General features: G+C 54.6%; 5 protein-coding genes across 5 annotated transcripts; 4 read left to right on the top strand and 1 right to left on the bottom strand.

Moving 5' to 3' along the window:
- Nucleotides 1-308: 308 nt before the first annotated feature.
- PUNSTDRAFT_97559 (uncharacterized protein) lies at nt 309-4,252 on the top strand (the record flags this gene model as incomplete). The annotated part of the gene is made up of 3 exons (XM_007380234.1): nt 309-1,000; nt 1,060-1,792; nt 1,847-4,252. 3 exons carry the CDS (start codon nt 309-311, stop codon nt 2,252-2,254), a joined length of 1,833 nt encoding a protein of 610 aa, XP_007380296.1. The 3' UTR covers nt 2,255-4,252.
- Nucleotides 4,253-5,475: 1,223 nt separating this feature from the next.
- PUNSTDRAFT_60753 (OPT oligopeptide transporter) lies at nt 5,476-8,501 on the top strand (the record flags this gene model as incomplete). The annotated part of the gene is made up of 16 exons (XM_007380233.1): nt 5,476-5,634; nt 5,693-5,812; nt 5,868-5,931; nt 5,982-6,039; nt 6,098-6,258; nt 6,315-6,464; nt 6,515-6,715; nt 6,770-6,889; nt 6,946-7,277; nt 7,333-7,502; nt 7,559-7,623; nt 7,679-7,814; nt 7,874-8,043; nt 8,095-8,187; nt 8,240-8,330; nt 8,387-8,501. The coding sequence occupies 16 exons, from the start codon at nt 5,476-5,478 to the stop codon at nt 8,499-8,501; spliced, it is 2,205 nt and encodes a 734-aa protein (XP_007380295.1).
- Nucleotides 8,502-8,809: 308 nt separating this feature from the next.
- PUNSTDRAFT_60012 (uncharacterized protein) lies at nt 8,810-10,868 on the top strand (the record flags this gene model as incomplete). Its single annotated transcript, XM_007380232.1, has 12 exons — nt 8,810-8,968; nt 9,028-9,125; nt 9,239-9,341; nt 9,397-9,466; nt 9,522-9,571; nt 9,622-9,657; nt 9,708-9,806; nt 9,864-9,894; nt 9,944-10,014; nt 10,068-10,507; nt 10,563-10,680; nt 10,737-10,868. The coding sequence occupies 12 exons, from the start codon at nt 8,810-8,812 to the stop codon at nt 10,866-10,868; spliced, it is 1,407 nt and encodes a 468-aa protein (XP_007380294.1).
- A 497-nt stretch (nt 10,869-11,365) lies between these two features.
- PUNSTDRAFT_82060 (cyclin-like protein) lies at nt 11,366-14,085 on the top strand. Its single transcript, XM_007380231.1, has 8 exons — nt 11,366-11,559; nt 11,613-11,694; nt 11,750-11,902; nt 11,962-12,085; nt 12,144-12,189; nt 12,248-12,441; nt 12,512-13,027; nt 13,088-14,085. Exons 1-7 carry the CDS (start codon nt 11,381-11,383, stop codon nt 12,844-12,846), a joined length of 1,113 nt encoding a protein of 370 aa, XP_007380293.1. The 5' UTR covers nt 11,366-11,380; the 3' UTR covers nt 12,847-13,027; nt 13,088-14,085.
- A 397-nt stretch (nt 14,086-14,482) lies between these two features.
- On the bottom strand, nt 14,483-16,019 carry PUNSTDRAFT_118439 (mannose-6-phosphate isomerase; the record flags this gene model as incomplete). The annotated part of the gene is made up of 4 exons (XM_007380230.1): nt 14,483-15,054; nt 15,107-15,763; nt 15,819-15,936; nt 15,988-16,019. 4 exons carry the CDS (start codon nt 16,017-16,019, stop codon nt 14,539-14,541), a joined length of 1,323 nt encoding a protein of 440 aa, XP_007380292.1. The 3' UTR covers nt 14,483-14,538.
- Nucleotides 16,020-16,623: the final 604 nt, after the last annotated feature.

Genomic DNA, 16,623 nt, shown 5'->3' with positions numbered 1-16,623 from the left:
CGCCGCCCTCCCCGTAATCGCCGCGCAGCGAACACGATGCGCCTTCACGGTCGCTGAGCCTCGGGGTGAGCATTGCTTCCGACAGTCCGAAGTCGAGTCGGCGTCGTTGAGCGTGCGCTGTTGGCCACAGGTCCTCCGATCGGTCGTCGCCACCATTCCCGGCTAGGCGGTCCATTATCCAACACAGCCGTTCGCAGTCGAACTCTTGGGCCACCGAAGGCGGAAACTTCTTAGGTCCATCCGACATGGCATCCGTTACGTCTGCCCTCCCTTCTTCTCTTCACCTCGCGCTCGACAGTACCCACCCCATGAAGTCTTCCTCCGGGAGCTCTGCGAAGGACTCATACTCCCTAGGGCGCAAGTCTGGCTCTCTGCATGTGATACGTAGTGTCCACTCCAGCTCGACGCCGAGAGTGCCGCCCAGTGTCTTTGCTCCTCCACGCAAATCTCCTCCGGCAACGCATCTCTCCGGTCGCGGTCGCGAACCCCTTGCCCCAGCCGCCGCCATTGCTCTGGTTGACAACGCACCTCCGTACTCAAATGCCTCGATCTCGAACCTTCGTGACAAGATCAGTCACATAGAGTCGAAGATGGCGAATCTCATGAGCGAACGCAACTTGCTCGTGTCTAGGTTGGCACAGGCCGCTCGGCTTCAATCTCCCATACATCGTATACCCGACGAACTCCTGGCGCAGATCTTCACTGTCGCAGTGTTTGACGTGGAAGAAGAAGACCCTTTAATGCTTTCTACGGTCATGCTGGTGAGCAAGCGGTTTCGCGAAGTCGCGATCAAAACGCCTGTTCTCTGGTCCAGAGTGGTGATCAGCAATCACAACTCGCTGGAGTCTGCACGACGAAAGTTGTCCAGGTCCAAGTCCGCGCCCATTCACGTTTGCATCGACTTCGATCCTCAGTTGGAGCAGGGAGGGTCTACCACTCAGACCGTGGTGCACGCTATGGACATCTTGAAACCGTCCATTTATCGATGGAAGTCGTTCAGGTAAGCGCATGCATGGTCACCAATGCAAAGTATAAGGTTTAACACGAGGCGTATGTCAGGCTTCATGTACCAACCAGGCCACAGGCTCATGCTGCACTCGGTCGGTGTCAAGAGGATGCGCCGCTTCTGGAGCATCTGTCCATCCATATAGGGAACTCTTTACAGGAGGAACACTTCTTGGTCAACCTGCCCTTGTTCAACGGGCACACTCCGCGACTGCATTGCTGCTCATTCGTATCATTCAACTTCGCATGGGATCTACGTATAGTCAGTGCATTGCGGACTTTGAAGCTTGACGGGTACTGGAACGCATCTTCCCCATCCGTCGTCGTCGTGCTGGACATCTTGCGCGCTTGTCCCGGCCTCGAGGAGTTCTCCCTCCGCAACATGTCAGATGTAGACCCCGATACCTGTGTACCTTACGACTACAACAGGTTACGGCAGACGGAGTACCCGGATGACTACATACCCCCTTTGCCTGCCCATCCGGTCCACCTCACGCATCTAAGGAAGATGGCGTTCCATTGCGCCGGGATGTTTCGCGTCCGGGCCATCATGGGGCAGTTGGTGTTTCCCGCTTTGGAGTCTATGGAACTGTGCTATATGCACAACGCCTCGAGCGTATTCAAGTTCTTGCAGCGGCAAGCCCTGGCATCGCTTCCCTTGAAGCATCTCCGTATAGAGTCTACCTACTTCAGCGAACTCACGCTCCTGAGGCTCCTTCGGAAACTGTCATCCTTGACTGTTCTCGAGATGGTCGATGTGGAGGATATCTCTTCCGAGTTCCTCAAGGTATGTTTAACAATTGGCGGGAAGGGACATCCGCTAATTGGGCTATCGCCTCAGGGCTTGTCTGCGCCTCCACCGGCACAGTCATGGGTTTGCCCTCATCTCGAAGTCCTCAATCTCGAAGCTTGCTCAACCGTTGAATGGGATGCCCTCCGCGTTCTCGTGGAATCCCGTGTCCCCGCACACGTCCGGTCCTATGCGCGCCAGATCCAGGCCCTGCCCCCTTCTACGCCCTCGGTCGGCACATCTTCGGCTTCGATCCAGGCACTTCAAAGGATGTCGTCCCGGTCTCTTTCAGCGCCTCCATGCGATCCGATGGCACTGGGTTGGCCGAAGCGGTTGAAGTCGATCGATCTCTCTCGCTGTCATCAGATCAGCAAAGAGATGATCCAGTGGCTACGCATCCGCATCCCTGACGTCAAATTCGACAAGCCCAGAGGCGTATGGGGCGAAGCTTTGGCATGATTGACACGATGCCTCGTGCCCGCCTCGAAGCACCTTCGAGCAAGATCTTAATCCGCGCTCGTTTCCCATGACAATGGTCCCCGCCTTTGGAGGGTGGGATCGCCGTCTCTAATGATGGTATCGTGGCTGTCGCCATGCATCTTCCGTCGCTCAAGAACGACCCGTCGAATCCAATATATCCTTTTGCTTGCTTTCTATGTGGCATACCTTTGCGCTTTCACGACATCCCCCTCATGACCGCTGACCAAGAATCCGTGCAACTTTTAGACCCTTGATGTTCCCTCATCCTCGCAATTGTCTCCGGTCCTTCACTATCCACACACTGTTCATCATTATTCTTATTCGACGTCTTGGTTCCGACTTAGCCGGTGGGCTCTGCAGATTGTATTTTATCTACTAAAATGAACTATGTTTTCCACACATGGCGTTCTGCCTTCATGGATGGCCAGGCCTTTCGCGACTCCGACATGAAAGCCGAACCCCGATGACACCTGCTCGTGAATTCAACAGAACGACCCGCGGAGCTGATCGGTAATCAAACATGACCGCCGTCGCACGAGGAAGCAGCAAGGTTATTTACACTAGGGACGAGCAGTCCGACAACGTCTTCCGCAGACCATCGAGGATATTGCCAATTTGCCTGCCATGGCAGCGAGGCCGAGAACGAGGCTTGCCACTGCCCGGATCGGATACCCGGCGCGGTTACCCTGCGTGTCGGGACACGATGATGAAGCAGGCGTCATCTCCTGCTGGCAGCTGCAACGTGCGGAAGCCGCGGCGATTGGCCCGAGGGGCGGGTGCAACGCAAGCGGGAATGAGGTTTGAGCCCATTTTGGCTTTGTTTCATGTCCGAGGGCGGGAGGATGATGCGCCATGGCGCGCCACGTCTGGTGGCACGAGGAGCTGAAAAAGAATTCTCCATCGGTGTATTCTCGACGAGCACACGAGCTACAGCCGCCGGAGTCGCAGAGGGTGGATTCAACCCTCGGAGATGCACGAGGTACAGCCAGCCATATGATCGGGGGATAGTGGAAGGCCTTCACGAATTCATGTAGGCCATGAGATCCCTCCTATGGCTCTCCTCTTTCTTCCTCGCGCGGTCGAAGCCGCGCCTGCCGCGGCCTGTCTCCGCCTTCTGGGCACGCAGTCGCTCTGCAGCTCGCATATGCGCCGCGAGGGCTTGGTCGTTGTGGGTGACCCGTTTCTGGGGGACACGGTAGCCGCCTGTGGCGCTGGCTCGCGCTTTGGCTTTGAGCCCGATACCAAGTCGGTCGGCTTTGAGAATGGTGGGCAATGGAGTGAGCAGGGCGGTGTGGTCGCGATAAACATGGGGCGAAGACGTCGATCCGCAGAGGCGATCGTCGTGTCGTTCCACGCTTGTTGAGGCCTCGGTATCGCCGTCTTCCTCTTTCACCACTGGCTCATCTTCCGTTTTCACTACTGGCTCTGGGAAAGACGGCGGAGAACTCTCTGAGCTATCGTCCTCGTCATCGTCATCGGAGACGGTGAGGTCAATGATTTGGTCCCTCCGAATCTCCGAGATGTCCTCGTCCCACCGGACTTCTCTCTGCTCCGCTTGGAGTGTTCGCAGCCTTTTCCTTTGCCTCGTGTCAACTGCCCAGCCGAAGCCCTGGGCCTCTTTCTGATCCCTACGAGCTCGCCGGGCCTGATCTGCAGGTTCATGATCCGAGTGTGATCTGGAAGCAAGACCGACGGCTTCGCCCTCTCTCCAGCCCGTCCTCTGGAGCATCGTCCATCCGCGATTGCTCGGACCGAGAGATAGGAATACGGGGGGCGTGAATGGCTTATCGCCAGGTGACGGCGGTGGATCACGCGAGATCATATCTGCCAAGGTGGGAGTAGTCGGAGGCGGAGGGCGGCAGGAGCCTTCGGCAACGGACTGAGCACTTGCTTCCAAGGCACGCAGGATGAACCAGTTGTGTCGGGTCCGACGTTCAGATCCCGATACCGGCTGAGCAAGATCTTTAGGAGGGGGTTGTGTAGCTTGAGGCGCCGGAGATACGCGAGTGCGAGAAGCTAGGGCGGGGGTGGTGCTGGCGCCGACTACCAGTGAACGGTAGAAGGATGATGCAGATACTTGCTGTCCGTCCTCCGGGGGTTGAGTCTGGACAGGGGACCTGGGTCGATCATAGTCGTGAATGGATTCTGAGATTGCCGAGGCCGGTACAAATCGAGGAGGGGCAAGACTGCGGACGCGAAAGGTACGAGAGGATTCCGTGTGCCAAGCTGTGTCCAGTGCGTCTTCTGTCGGTAGAGGCTGCGGTTCATCCTGCCCTGTGTCTCGCTCAAGCCGTTGTCGATCTTCTGGATTATAATGCGAGTGAATGTGATGCGTGACTGTGGCCATTGACGGAAGAGATTAGGAGTGGATAGATGTCCGTGTTACCGACAGAGGACTGAGAGGAGGAGGAAGTCATGCATGACCTCAGCCTCGGTAAACGCCGTGAGCATCACGCTGTGACGAGTGTGAGTCACGCAGTTACAGCGACAGTGCTGCCAACCTTAGTGCGTCCGCCTCGTACGAACTCCAACCAGTCGCATCTTCCCTTTTACCAAGCGATCGACAACATGTCAGAGATACCGCTCCGCAACGAAGATAGAAACGCTTGGAATGCATGTGGATATCCAGCATCGTTACAGGTGCCTGTGTCTTCGAAGAGCCCCTAGGCTTATCTGCCAGAAACACCTCGGACTTGCGTAGCCACAGCTCCGAATTCCATATCGCCACTTCTTCACGTTGGCGGCAGCAAAGTTCGCCACCATGTTCCGTTCGTCTGCACGATGAAGCTGCTTCAGTGCAGCGCATTTTCTGCTCTGGTACCGTGAAGAGCGCGGAGAATGAGAAGGCAAAGGCGGCACATGGCTTTGGCATTAGCTCACGCACTCTTCGAGAACGGAACTGTTTCATGGTGTTGATCTCTCACCGGGCGCCCATGAATATCTGGCACGCGGTCACGCCGAAGTATCGATAGGCACTCCCGTGGCGGTCCGGAGCCAGCGGCCGAGCTTGGAAGTTTATCCACCACTTGCCCTCGCAAAATAGCTCGCTTGTCGCTTCCACTCGCTTATCTCTGCGTACCTTGCGAATTCATGGACGATACGGCCATTGTGAACCTTATCTCTCCTCCACCGAGCATTTTAAGAGTTGAAGCTGCAAAGGCGACTGCTGAGAGTTCCTCCACGCCGCCATTCATACCACCATGTCTTCTCCAGCCGTCTCCGAGCTGAAACGGGAAGAGAGTTCCAGCTCCGTGGACAAGGCTCCTTACATCGACGCCGAGAAGATCGACTCCTTCTCCGTCGCAGAAGATGATTCGGATGTCCATGTTATCGAGAAAGCAGAGGATGTCGCCGTCGAGGTGAGTTCGTGTATCGGTAGTAGGCGCTCATTTCGCTCAATTGTCTCGTCTTCACTAGGTCATCGACTCCTCCGACGACCCGGACCTGCCCGTCTTGACCTTCCGCACCGTGTTCTTGGGTATTGGACTCAGCGCGTTCAGTTCCGTTCTCGCGACAATCTACACTTTCAAACCTCAGGTATGTTTCGTCGTGCATGCGACTCATTGCGCTTCATTCATCACGATCGCCACAGAACGCGTCGGTCTCGCAGTTGTTCTGTCTGATTATTGCCTATGTGCTCGGTACTGCCATGCATTGTGAGTCTTCTGCTACGCAGTGATTGCAAACCACTGAAAAATACTACCAGCTCTCCTCCCGAGTCGGGGATGGTTCCGGTACCTGAACCCCGGCCCCTTTAACATCAAGTCCGTCGTAGCGCCAGCGCATTTATCTAGTGCACCTATCTCACCATGCGTACCATAGGGAGCACGCCGCAATTGTGATGATGGCCAGCACGGCATCATCAGTCGCAGTTGCGATGGAAGTCATCGCGGCTTTGGACTTGTTCTACGATATCCATCTCAACGCCGCGGCTGCGCTCTTCCAGATGTTCTCATCTCAAATGTTGGGCTACGGCATTGCGGGTGAGCTACCTCGATGATTTCCGTCGGATTGAGTCTAGTACTGACGAATCTTTCAGGTATGCTTCGTACTCTGCTCGTGTACCCGACATACGCCTTCTACCCTACCTACATCTCCGTCGTCAACCTGCTGCAGTCTCTTCACTTCGGTGGTATGCTGAACCACAAGAAGCGCAGGTACTTCTGGATCGTCTTCGCGGCCATCTTCTGTAAGCATCAGTATGAAGTAAGACCGACCTGTCCTGACGATTTTGTGCAGGCTGGGAGTGGATCCCGCAGTACCCATTCCCTTGGCTCACTGCTATCTCCATCGTGTGCTTGATCGACAATGGCCGCCACGATTTCGTCCGCAACTTATTCGGCGCGGGTAACAGCAACGAGGGCATCGGTTTGCTCAGCTTCGGCACCAGCTGGACTCTCATCACCCAGGGCAACCCTCTTGTATGGCCTATCGGCACTCGTGAGTTCTCTTCCGTGTCGCCCATCAGTATGTTCGATTGAGCGATATTCGCAGAGGTCAACAGTTACATCGGCATGGCGCTGGGCTACATTGTTTTGACAGGCGCATACTACACCAATCAATTCAACGGCCGCGATTTGCTGTTCATGTCAAACAGTCTCTTCTCCTCGGATGGTGAGAACCACAGTGTTCACGAAACGTGATATTGTGATTGACCATATCGTGAACAGGCTCCACCTACAATCAAACCGCCATCCTCACATCGGACAACAAGCTCAACAAGACCGCGCTCGAGACTGTTGGCCTTCCCCGCTACACCACGACGTACGCTATCAGCCAGCTCTGCTACAACCTTTCGCTCGGTGCTGCGATCACACACATCCTGTTGTGGCACATGCCCGAGCTGAAGCGTGCCTTCGGCGGTCTCAACTTCCTTAAGAGCACCAAGGACCAGGACATAGACGATCCTCATTACAAGGAGATGAAGAAGTACCCGGAGGCGCCTCAGTGGTGGTACGGGATCGTGTTCATCCTCTCCCTGGCCATTGGTATCGGCTGCAGCGTACGTCGATCTCTCATTCTGCCACTTGCCTTCTTCTTACCGTCCTTCATGGTAGTACTCGACTAAGGAGCCCTTGATGCCCTGGTGGAGTATCATTCTCTTTACCGCTATCAGCGTTGTCCTTGCCGTGGCTATTGGTTTCATCAACGCAACTACCGGCTTCACGCTCTCGATCAAGTATATCATTCAAGTCGTCGCGGCTTTCATCCACCCAGGACAGCCCATGTGAGTCCTGCCTTGTCGCCGTCTCATCTGCAACATTTGCTAAAGACTTCATCTAGCACTGTCATGTACGTTAACCTGTACGGCAACAGCACGGCGTTCCAGACCATGTACATGCTTCAAGGTAATATTCACATTACCTCTGTCCGAGCCCCAGACGCTCATTTCGCTTTGCGCAGATCTCAAGCTTGGGCAGTATGTCAAACTTCCCCCGAAAGCCACGTTCGCCGCGCAAATGTCTGGCTCTATCATCGGATGCATCTTCAACTACACGATCATGCAGTCGATTGTCTCAGCTAATCGCGAAGTGCTCCGGTATGTGAAACCCGGCTATCAAACATATCGATTCATGGCTCACGCTTGTGTCTCGACAGTGACCCCACTGGAACTCGTGTCTGGTCCGGATGGATCATCCAAAGCTACAACTCGGCGTCGGTGGCCATGGGCGCTCTTGGAAAGGAGTTGTTCACTGCTGGCAAACCATACTGGATCGTACCTTTCTGCGTTATTGTTGGGCTCTTCGTCCCTCTTCCCTTCTGGCTGGGTGAGTACAGAACGCCGGATTGTACTCTACTCGGGGCTAACTTGCTGGCAGCACACAAATACTCCAAGAAAGATGGCTGGGTCGCGAAGACGGCCAAGTTCATTAACACCCCGATCATCGCGCAGTACATTGGATACCTGCCATGTAAGGCTCTTCCTGTCCAGAGATGTCCTTTCCACCTGACGCTATCACTTAGACTCTGTCAACGGCCAATGGTGGAGCTGCTTCGTCATCGGCATGGCTTCGCAATGGTGGGCTCGCAAGTACAGGCCCGGCTGGTTCAAAAAGTACGTTGTCCCGATTTCTTACGTCGTGATCTCCTGATGCGACGAAACCGCGATAGGTACAACTACCTGACCTCCGCCGCCTTGGATGGTGGAAGCCAAGTCATCCTGTTCATTCTCAGTTTCGCCGTGTTCGGTGCTAGTGGTGACGCTGTCGCATTCCCCACGTGGTGAGTGGTTTCTGCCCTAGTGCGGTTGTTCGACGCTGACCCGAAATCTACAGGTGGGGAAACCCTGAAAACGTGGCTGTAGATCACTGCAAGCTCGTCAGCTAGTGGATTACCTTGTATTTTTGCATAATCATGTTGTGAATTAGTGAATTAGATTCATCTGGAAACGGAGTATTTAGTCTTAGGCATGCGACGGATCCGTCGCAATTGCGGGCAGCGGCGGAGCCTTCATCTGCTTTAGCTATACTGCATGCAAGAAAAATATAACACGTGAGCGTCCCTTGTATCCTACAGGCCATGATGTCCAAGACGATGAAGATCAACCAGCCGCGGTTAACCTTGCTCGGCCGTTCGCTGTTCTTGGTCGTCGGCGAGCTCCTCGCGAACGCGATCTGCTGGATCGCAGCAGGATTGATATTTGGACGCAGTTCGAAGACACAGCCCTCTCTGAGTCTTGCTTTGCTTGCTTGGGTGAGCTTTTGGCGTCAGGCTACAGCAAAATCATGCATGCTGATGCGGTCTTGTATTAGACCGTCGGCCTCAGACACGGCAAGCAATTCGCGATATCATGGGACATGTTCTCTTCGGCTCATCCTTGGCATGCAGCTCTGGATGCTGATCATATAAGGTAGAGCTTTTCGGAGATCCGCAAGGTGAGTAGATAATTCTGAAGATGTTGGATCTTCGATCTTATCTATACTCAACAGGACAACGCTTATCGTTCGCTGAACTTATGTCCAGCGCCATAGACAATGCAACGCGGGGCCTCATCGCTCTTGGGAAATTGCCGGTGACGTGTGGCCTATGGTTCTCGTTAGGACATTCTACTATTGTGATAGTAGTGGTATATCTCTTCGGAGTTCTCACATTGCCTAAATTGACTCATTGGTCCTGTGAAGAACGTAGCCATTGCCGTGGGAACCGACTTCAGTAGCTTCAATCACCTCAGTAGCGTTGGAGGCATCCTAGGTGTGTTTTGCGGACCCTCGTATGATTTTGGAAAATAGATATAAATGACCTGCAGGTGCGGCCGTGAGCGGCTCCTTCCTGTTTCTGGTCGGACTGGCGAATTCGGTGCATTGTCTTGCCTGACACGATGCACTACCATCTCTGAGCTTGTCTAGATCATTCTATGGAAGATCCTGAAGAAACGGAGAAAGGTGAGTGTGTGGATCTTCGTTTATCTCGCACTCCACAACCCTTTGTGCAGTTCAAGAAGACCGGGGAGGCGCTCGAGGAGGGAAGCCATAATACGATCATGCTCAAGATCCTGGGGCCTGTTATCAAGTTTGTGAACGCGCCTTGGAAGGTGAGCCACATGCCGACCCGGTCCTAACTTTGCTTCATCTCCGCGCGCGTGCTCTAGATGTATATTGTCGGGATCCTCTTTGGTTTTGGTACGTCGACAGACCTGCCGGCGAGCGATCTCATTCTGGTCGAGCGTAGGCTTCGATACTGCTTCGTCCATAGCCTTGTTGTCCATCTCCGTCATCGCGAAGGACAAATCTTCCGATGCGGTTGCAACATCTCCGGCAGACGTCGTTATTTTTCCTGTGAGTGCGGAGTCGAGCGTACTCCAAGCATGGGCGTGACAACTTTGCAGCTCCTGTTCACCGCGGGAATGTCTTTAATCGATTCTCTGGACTCGATCTTGATGTTGTATTCCTACACCGGGTTCCCTGAGCGATCTTGGACCATTTTCGCTCGAGATCGTTCACAAAGCCAAATGAACGGAGATCTGGAATCGAAGATGATGCACGTGCGCCAAATAGATGAACGAGTCGTACCCGAAGAAGCAACGTTGCCTAGCCCGGAGCGCGATCAAGCCCCGCCCTCTATACGGGAAGAAGGGCGCGAGCTCCCGCTAGAGGACTACAAATCGGAAGTAAAGGATATTCCAGGCGACGAAGGCGAAAACATGGTCCAAAGGCGGAACACCGTGATCCAGCAAACAACCATGTCAAATCTGTCCTTGATCTTGACGCTGATGAGCATCATTGTTGCGTTTAGGTGAGCCGTACCATGCCCGACAACGTCTATTGATGGTCTGAACGATCCCGTGAAGTGTTTCAATCATCACCATAATGGCGTTGATAGGAGAGAACTGCCGTTCCTGCCGCAAAGCTGCTCACGATCCCCACAGCGGGGACTTGGCTGGCCGGTGGTGGAGGACATGGGCGAAGGTGAAGAAGGCTAGGCTCCCATGAATGTCCAATCGGGTCGCTGATACTTTCGACAGGCCGACGATAATTCGGGATACATAGGCGCTGCAATCGTCGGCATGTTCGTAACCACCGTTTTCGTGTGGTATGGCTCGCGTTATGCTACCCGGTGCTGGAGTCGGCGGAGGGTCGCAACAGACACGCGCTGAATACGGGAGTCTCATGCTAGATGGCCAGTTGAAGTTATGAGGAGAATAATGTAAAGGTGCTGCTGTACGAGAGATTGCTGCCGAGTGGTACGACCGTCGAGCTCAGAACGAGTTGCCCAAGGGGAAGCGACGCAGTCTCGGCAAGGCGTCGAAATGTAGCTGACCGAGCTTAAGTACACCGTCGACGGTCAGGAAAGATCACGCAATACCGCGGTGGTAGCATGCAACCCTACGCGATCCGTCAACGTGCAAATCACCGCAACCCAAGACCCTACATACGGCAGATTCGATGCTGACACTGTTCGATTCAGCAATTTTGGCGCAATTTAATGGCGTGTGGCGTTTGTGGTGGCAGCCAAGATGACCTGGGTGTATCGGATATCATACTGTATCGCGTGTTCTGAATCTCTAACGCCCATGCTCCGGTCATCTGACCCATTGAAACTGTGTAGGGCGGCGTCACGTCGCGTATTGCTAGTACTCATCTCACTGTACCAGGAGAATCTGTATTTATGGAAAAGCAATCCCATCCGCCGGCCTCACACTCAAAGTACCATCATCCGTACTTTACCGCAGAGGAGATCGAATATCTCTCGGAGAAACAGAGAGGGAAGCTCTCTGCGACCCAAGAAGAGAAGGCAAGACAACAGGCTTGTGCGTTTGCCGAAGCCATAGGCGCAAGGGTCGGATTGTAGGTGCTTCGTTCTGATCTGCTTGCACCAGGACACTCACGCAGACTTTTAGTCCAAGAAAAACGATAGCGACGGCGCAGACACTGTACCACCGCTTTCACCTTTTCTTTCCTCGGAAAGACTTCCATTATCATGCAAGTCGATCGCATTGTGTCCATGCCGCCGCATTCTATCTAACCATCGGTTTAGGACGTGATTCTGGCCTCGCTCTACGTCTCGACGAAGATGCACGATACCCTGAAGAAGCCGCGAGAGATCCTTATGGTCTCATATGCTGTTCGATTCCCCGAGCTCGCAGCCAAATCACGGTCTATAGCCGGTGAGCTCGACATGGATCCTGCGGTAGGTTCGATGGATGTGCTATCTTCTATACGTGTTGCTTGATATGCCTTTGCATATAGACAGTAGAGGCGGATCGGCAACGACTTCTGGCTGTAGAACGGCTCATCTTGGAGACCATATGCTTCAATTTCACCTCAAGGATGCCATTTCCATACGTCATCAAGATTGGCAAGGTTCTCAGAGGTTTGTTCCTCTCTCCTAGTCTACAAGCGCGGATAAGACCCTCATAGCGACTTCATAGCGCCCAAGAAACTCACGAAGCTGACATGGAGACTGGCGGTTGACTGGTACAGATTCCCCGATCTTCCTATATTCACGACATCTGATCCAATGAATCACGTATAGCCATCGCACGCTCATGCCACTGCGTTATCCGCCTCATGTCATCGCGTTGGGCTCCTTTTACACGGCAGCTCTGTTGTCATCGTTCGAACGGGCTCCCTCAGATTTCGTCGCTGAGGCGACGCGAATAGTGAACACACTCAATCGCGCTGGCCCCTGGCAGAATCAATTCCGTGCGGATGTCTACGACATCGATGGTCAGCAACGTGCTCGTTTTCCTATTTGTTAGTAAGCTGATCCGCGATTGTCTCCATTATGCATATACAGAAATAGCACATGCAATCTTGGACCTGCTGATACAATCTGCTCAATCGCAGGCCCAGAACACATCACCCAGCACACCCTCCTCCCCCGCTCCCCATGTCCGCCTTCCCCACATGTCTGGTCAGGGTCCCGGAGTTCCAGTGCCCTATAATGCGGACCAGCTCATGCGTCTCAAGATCGTCATGCGTGAGTCTGAGCACGCGCCACAAAGACCCAAGGAGAGCTCCGTTCCACCCGAAGACGTCTACAAGGACGAGGATAGGGCGGCTTTTGGGCGGAATGATGGGACTGTGCGATTCCTCTTCGGACCGCCTCGTGTAGTGGGCGAGGGGATCTAAAATTCGCTCCTGGTATTACGTATCTGTCATGTTACACGGTTTGCGCGGGTTATGCGCTCAACCTTCGAGGGCGTGTACTACGACAGCTTCCCAAGAGCTGGGAGGACAATGCGTCTGGTCGGACTGAACGAAGCCGGGATGAACGGGCTGGCGGCGATACCCCGGCGCAGCCATGCATCGGCTACCAAAGGAGCGACAGTCTCGGGAAAAGGTCTAGATCAGGATTCAAATGGGAACGCACCTGCGATCTGTCCTCCGCCGAGGACGACAACATACGTCCAGATCTTGCCAAACGCGCCACCGACTCGTTTCCCTATCATCTTCTTCCAGACGCGCTCTAAGAGCACCGCAGTCGCCTGCAGGAGGAAGTACTGCACAATGCGGATGTCGAACCCCTTCCCAAGCGTATAAATGCTGGCTTCGTGATATAAACCAGACGCGAGGAATACGCCGATAACCATACCCGCTTTGCCCGCAAGCACGCGGCCTGGGATGCCACCGAAGATGAGGAACGTTCGAAGAAGTAACTGGTGCCACTCCCTGCCCCACAGGGCGCTCACGGAATCGGCCTTCCACGGATCACCCATGACCGGCGGCCAGGCCAACGGGCTCTGCCCGAGCAACCCCACCGCGACGAGAGTGCAGAAGTCGTACCCGGCTTGTATGCACGCGAGCACGGCGCTCCCCGTGCAGACCGTCAGCAACGACGAAACTACGTATCGCTGTGCCGGCGGCAAGTAGGACAGGAATATGGACCCGCCGCGAGGGCTGCCGACGCCTGGCACGAGCTTCAGTAGTGACTCCTGCAGATCGATGAGCAGCACGTTCTTGAGCAGCGAGAGGGCAGTCGCGCGGAGAAATGGTTTGCGGTGCAGGGGCTTGTCATGCGCGGGAATGCGGGTTGCTTGGCCGAACTGGAATCCTATGCCACGCATCGAACACAAGACCTCTAGCGCGTCGCCGAGAGATGCGGGTAGTACGTCACCCAATGTACGTTTCTCCAGAGGCGCAGCTGCTTGGGCCTTGCTGGTTCCAGGGACGGTTTCGTTCACCTTCAGTATTCCGTCCTTAATGAAGGCGTAGTCCAGTGCCAACGCAACCATGTGCATTCCTGTCAGGCTATATGGTGCAAGCAATATCAGGGTTCGCTCCGGGCTACCGCGGAGAACGCCCGACGCACCCGATCATCCAGTTATGCATCGCGTAATCCGTAGGGAATTTAAAGGAGTATGTTGCGCGTATAATTGTTACGAGGACCGCTGGGAGGAGCAGTATTCGCACCAGACGCGTTTCAGGCCTGCGAGCCAGGTAAGCCATGAACAGTAGCGGGAGCAAGTGAGTGACAATTTGAGGTAAGACGCCGAAGGTGATGAGCGTCCGCTTGGACGGCTCTGGGATGAGCGCATCGAGCGCGAGGCGGCTGCCAACGCGCAGTCTGTTGTCAAGCATCAATACAACTCCATATAGGCTGTCAGTACGACGTTTGCACGCACTCTTGCTTCCACCTAGAATGCATCGTCGACGGCGAACGCGGTGACGGCCAAGGACAGAGGCTGGATTTGGCATAGCCCCATTCTTCCGGCGGTGTGTCGCCGACGGTCGTACGAAATGAGGATAGTTGTCAATGAGTAGGTACAATTACAGTACGATCGCTATCTTGTTAATGCTACATTAATCGTACATATATCAGATTCAACCGGAGTAAGTGGACCACCACACGTCCGCCTGTTCTCCTTTGAGCAATTCCACATGCACCTCGCTGTTCGCGGCAATGAACGCAATCCCGCCCTCGGGCAGTGTCAAGCTTTCTCCTTTCGTGGTGAATTTCACCGTTCCTTTCAAGACGATGCCGATAGTTGGCCCCTTGGAGGGCTTGAGAAACTCATCCTTCACTCCACCAGAAAGCTCGGTCCATAGCACGTCAAACTCCTCGAGCGGAGGACAAAACGCGCTGGTGCGACCCTTGCCCGAGAGCTGGCTGGGCTTCCTCGGCAGCGCCCAGTGCGATGCAGGGCGCGAGGTGTAGGTAAGCATCGACTGGAATGTAGAGACGTCGCGCCCTTCCGGCGGGCAGAAGGCAGCATTGACGACGTTGTCCGAGATGGCCATGCACTCGATGATGTCGCCTTCGAGGTACGCGTGTACCTCATCGGCCCCGATATAAATCGCTTCTCCCTTTTTCAAGGTGACGAGATTCATGAAGAGCGTCTGCGGATGAAAGTGAGTTTGTATGATCCTGTTGGCTCATTGCGTGACCTACGGCAACGACGACGCCGATGTCCCCAGGATATTGTGTGTTGAGCTTGATGAATAGCTTAGCCTGGGTATCTGCCGCTGCTCCGGAGCCGAATGTCAGCTCTCCGGACTCGATACGCCCCGCCAGAGTCTGGACGTGTCGCGCGACGTCGGCGTAATTTTGCTGCCCGTTCAACAGGAGCGCAGCAAAGACACGTTTGAGAGTCTCCTGACTCGGTTTCTGCTCCCATTCCATCGCGATCGACGCGTCGCCGACCAGCATTGCGAGCTCCGGGATGGCTTTCCACGTCTTTGCAATTTCCTGAATGGGCCGGAACCCACAAAACCCGGTGAACGCAACGTCGTCCCCACGTCCGAACGAGTCCACTTTGCCGCCTAGGGACACGGCGATTTCGGGCTTGTGGTTGGCGTCGACGAACTGCGACGGATCGGCCTTGTTCAACTGCGCTCCCAACGATTTGTCTGGGTGTGCTTGGAGTGGGAGGGCCTTGTGAATGGATAGAATCTTGAACAGGAAGGGTATGTCGTTCGTTTCCGGCCATTTGGCGATGAGATCCGCGCCGAGACAGTGCTTCGGGTCGGATGATACGAGGGAATGCAGGGTCTGGTCAGGCGAGTCGAACAGAACGGCTGGCCCGTTGGTATGCGTGCCCATCCATAGCTAATGGTAGGAATATTCGGTAAGCAAGAGCCAGTTCGAGAGATGGTGTGCTAACCTCCGCGTATGTCTGGTTCTCGTCAATGTACTGGTCACTTCCCACTGATTCTGCCGCGAACTTTGCGGCAAGGGACGAAGAGCCTGGTTTGCCCCACTCATACTGTTGGATTGAGCCGCTTCAGTTCGTCGTTAGCTGGCGCGCTCAAGCTTATAAGGCTGAGACGTACCGGATGCGTACAATATTTTTCTGGTCCACCATTGCTACCTACGTTGAGTACTACTAGTGTACGATGTAAAGAGCTCGAGGTTGTTCAAGTTGAGTCGTTCATTGAGCTGACGTTGCATGGTTGTAAGTATGTAGCGCACGGGTTCGGTGATGTCAACTCGGCAGAAAGTGGGGATGGACTCCGAGAGTCCGATGGAGTGAGCCACCTTTGAAGAGGATGGCAAGACCGTACAGTCGATGACGTCATGGGCACATACTCTCGTATGTACATATGCACAGCCACGTACCGAACGCTCAGACGGCGAGCTTCGGTTCCCGGATCATTTAAGTGTCCACGATCGCTGTCGGTCTCACCTCGCTTATTGCTTCCGGTCCATCGAAACGTTCACTCAGGCTGCTCTTTCTGCTGACGGTTGCGATCCTGAAGGAGATCCATGTGTTCGAGCATGCCTGGCGGCTGTCTTCGTTGAATCCAGCGAACGGACCTATTTGGTGTCCTTTGCGACGGATACTGAGTATACGCTTGTTATATCTTTCCTGATGAGGCTTTGACTCGCTATGGACACTCCCAACCGCTGCAGAATCCGCTCGATCTCGAAACGCGACGCATGTTTCTCTTTCTGGCTTAGACACTGCC

Source organism: Punctularia strigosozonata (assembly GCF_000264995.1).
Source record: "Punctularia strigosozonata HHB-11173 SS5 unplaced genomic scaffold PUNSTscaffold_2, whole genome shotgun sequence".
NCBI lineage: Eukaryota > Fungi > Basidiomycota > Agaricomycetes > Corticiales > Punctulariaceae > Punctularia > Punctularia strigosozonata.
This window is presented reverse-complemented; position numbering and strand designations above follow the sequence as displayed.

What these genes read in the sequence shown, in the direction of transcription:
- PUNSTDRAFT_82060 (XM_007380231.1), top strand. Translation starts at nt 11,381, where the DNA reads ATGGAAAAGCAATCCCATCCGCCGGCCTCACACTCAAAGTACCATCAT. An exon ending in AGCTCGACATGGATCCTGCG is followed by an intron (nt 11,903 to 11,961) that starts GTAGGTTCGATG and finishes CTTTGCATATAG; the next exon opens with ACAGTAGAGGCGGATCGGCA. An exon ending in GGATGTCTACGACATCGATG is followed by an intron (nt 12,442 to 12,511) that starts GTCAGCAACGTG and finishes ATGCATATACAG; the next exon opens with AAATAGCACATGCAATCTTG.